Consider the following 3,263-nt stretch of genomic DNA (forward strand, 5'->3'; position numbering starts at 1 on the left):
CCTCGTGTGGAAGGACACTGGGGCACGTGCCCAGATGCCTGCCACGTTTGCCTGGAGCCCCCATTATCGTTGTGTCTCCCCCCCCCCCCCCTTCCACACCGGGTCCTCTTGAAGGCAGAGTGAGTGTCCACTTCCCCTATGTCCACTTCAGGGTGGCTGGCTCAGGACTTGGCGTCCAGTAGAGGAGCTCAGCAGGTGTCACCATGGGAACCCTGACCCCATCGTCTCCCACTCCGGGAACCAGGGCTGCCTCTGCCCCTTTCTGAGCCGTACGACTTTGGGCAGGTCACTTAGGTTTCTGTGCATCCACTTTGTTTTTTCTTTGTTCCTCTACTTCCCTCAAACGGTCACGGGGGTCAGAGCAGAGATGAGAGCCGTGGTGTGAAGGGTGACCTGCTCTCCCTGTGTCTGACACAGGGACACAGGCCCTTATCACCCCTGCTGCAGCTGTGGTGTCAGCTAGGAGGTCACATGGAAGAGAGGTGGACAGCAGGCCACGTGACTCCCTGGGATTTTCAAATAATGGCTGGCGTTTTCTGGGCCCCTTCTGTGCAGCAGACATTGTGCTGAGTAGCTCACCTGGGTCATCTCTCTTGATCCCTTCAGCGACCCTGTGAGGAGGACGCGTTACCGTCCTCAGCTTTGCAGATGAGGAAACCGAAGCATGGAACGATTAGCTACCTCGCCCAAGGTCCCACAGTTGGCAAAAGGTGGGACTGGGGCTTGGACCTCTGGCCTCTGGAGCCCACGCTCTCAGCCACTGGGCCACTTCCTGCCTTGAGCAGATGTGGGGCTGGGACGGGCAGTTTGGGGTCTTTTTGTCCACTACATAGGAACCTCCAAGGACCACAGATCCTCGGTTCTGATCCTCTTTTCTAGACTTGTGTACCGAGACCAGAAAGGAACCCCTCCTCTCAATCTCTGTCTCTCTCTCTCACACACACACCAGGGCCTGTGGGGCAAAGCAGGACCCCAGCGACAGCAGGTGTTGTCACAGCAGGGAAATTGGGTAATCCTCAAAGCCCCTATGGGTCTCAGAATCTGTGATTCGAAAAGTCATCTCGGGGTCTCGTCCACAACAGCCAACCTCCCGTCTTGGTCGAGCTCATTTGCCCAACTCGGGGGTCTTGGGAGAGGGTGAAAGGAAGTACCTCAGAGGCTCAAAACGATGCCCACCCTCCAGCCCAGACACTGGGCACCAGCAGGCTCCTCCTCCCCAACGCCCGGGCCCTTATCAGGAAAGCAATTTGGGTTGGTGGGGAGGGGGAAGTCCGAGGCCCCGGGCTCCGGCAAGGTGGGTAGGAGAGATAGGGAAGTGGGGAGGGGGCCGTGGGGCCCTGCTGGGAGGGCCTGAGGATGGAAGGGATGCCGGGAGCCAGCGCTGTCCTTGCTGGCCTGGCCTCTTGACATGGTCCCAGAGCTGCCTTCCCTCCTTGCCAGGCAAGGCGCCCGCACCTTTAATTAGCGAGCAGCAGCCTCTCCCCGATTCATCTCAGTCACTGTTTAATTAGCTGCGCACAAGGCACCCCTACCCCCCAGCTCTGGGTTGAGCAGCCTGCCTCTCTCACGGAGGCTGCCACCACCTCATGGTGTCCCCTCTCTCACACACACACACCCCACCGTATTTATTCTGCTCCCCAGAAGGGGGGATGGGGCGGGCACGCCTGGCTGAAACCTCAAGGAGATTCTGGGCACTGACGCTTGTATTCAAAGCATCCAGCAAACATTATTAGGGCTTCGAGTCTGCGCCAGGCTGGCGCTGGGCGGAACCCAGGCTGGATGGGGGTGGCCGGCCGCCGTCCTGTCCAACTGTTCCAGAACGGCTTTTCCCTTTGGGAGGTGCCGGGACACCTCTCCAGCTGGTCCCAGGGTGTTGGGAAAAGCTTAATAATCCTCCCTGTTGCTCTCCCCCCCTCCGCACCCCACAACCAGAAAGGAACGACCATTTCTTCCTTCGCCTCCCTGCCCCAGAGCCCAGCAAGCCCCCCGGAGAAGGCTGCATCCACTGCGGGGGAGAGGGCCCTTCCTCCAGCCGGGCCTCCGCAGCGCTCAGATCCCAGAGGCCCGGGCCGAGGCCATGGGCAAAGGGAGGCGGTGAGGCGTCTCAGCCCCGCTCTGGGGCCTTGGGGGCACAGGAGAGAGCCCACGGCGTGTGGCCGAACCAGCTGCCCTCTGTTGCCCTGAAGCAGGGCGGAGCTGGTGGCCCCGGCAGCCGCGCTCACACCCTTCCGGGCAGAGCCGGGGTGCCACCGCCTCAGGGCAGCCAGCTGGAGGCTGGAGGCTCAGGTTCCAGCAGCCCTGCGCCCCAGTCCCTCCTGTGGCTTCAGGCAAATCAGCCACCCTGGGGCCTCAGTCCTGCCCACAGAAGGGTGCCGGCCCCCCTGCTCTGATATGGACTAGGGACACGGAAGGACTAGCGCTTTCTCTGGTACTGACCATCTATGTGGCCGCGGCCAGCCACCAAACTGTGCCGTGCCTCAGTTTCCCCATAATGTCTACCTCGTGGGCTGTCCTGAGGATTAAATGATTCACGATGTTTAACACACTCAGAACGGCGCCTGGCAGAGGGAGGAATCATTGGCTGTTTCTGCCATGATTTCCCCTGCTTTTTACCGATCGATATTTATTGCCAGGTATGAGGGACTTGGTGGTGAGTAATATGGCAATCTCCCTGCCTTTCAGAGTTTTCCTTCCGGTGGGGGAGGCGGATGAAAACAAGTAAATAAAGGAAAAGTGCAATTGCGTCTGAACAAAGTCTGCGGTTTAGTTAATAGTAATGTGCCGGCGTTAACATCTTGGTTTTAACAGATGTACCATGGTCAGGTTAAGTGACGCGGTGACGTGGAGAAAAGTGGATGAAATGTATACAGCCACCCTCTGTACTGTCTCTGCAGCTTTTCTGTGAACCTAAAATTATCCCTCCCCCAAAAAAGTTTATTTAAAAAATACAATTTCAGGTAAGGGTAAGCGCCATGAACAAAATAAACAGGGCTAAGATAGAAGAGGGTGTGGGGGCCGTTGTAGACAGGGTGGGGTCTAGGAGGGTCTCTGTGAAGAAGTGACACTTGGGAGAAACTGAGTGATGGGAAGGAGCCAACCTTGGGAGATGAGGGAAGAGCCTAGCCCAAGCGGGCCGACAAGTGCAAAGGCCCGGAGGCAACCACTGCCTTGGGAGGTTTGCAGTCCACCCGCTGGGTGGGAGAGGCTCGATGTGGGGAGATGCGTTCAGAGGAGGAAGTAGCTTCCCTTCAGCATCATTTTGC

The 3,263-nt window shown here is 58.3% G+C and overlaps 1 protein-coding gene across 1 annotated transcript; it reads left to right on the forward strand.

Moving 5' to 3' along the window:
• Positions 1-664: 664 nt before the first annotated feature.
• Positions 665-3,009, forward strand: LOC123579817 (uncharacterized protein C20orf203). Its single transcript, XM_045443828.1, is given in 5 exon segments — positions 665-710; positions 1,039-1,241; positions 1,243-1,289; positions 1,291-1,401; positions 1,403-3,009. Coding segments are annotated over 5 exon segments (516 nt in total). The 3' UTR covers positions 1,512-3,009.
• Positions 3,010-3,263: the final 254 nt, after the last annotated feature.

This window comes from Leopardus geoffroyi, chromosome A3 (genome assembly GCF_018350155.1).
Source record: "Leopardus geoffroyi isolate Oge1 chromosome A3, O.geoffroyi_Oge1_pat1.0, whole genome shotgun sequence".
In the NCBI taxonomy this organism is placed as follows: Eukaryota; Metazoa; Chordata; class Mammalia; order Carnivora; family Felidae; genus Leopardus; species Leopardus geoffroyi.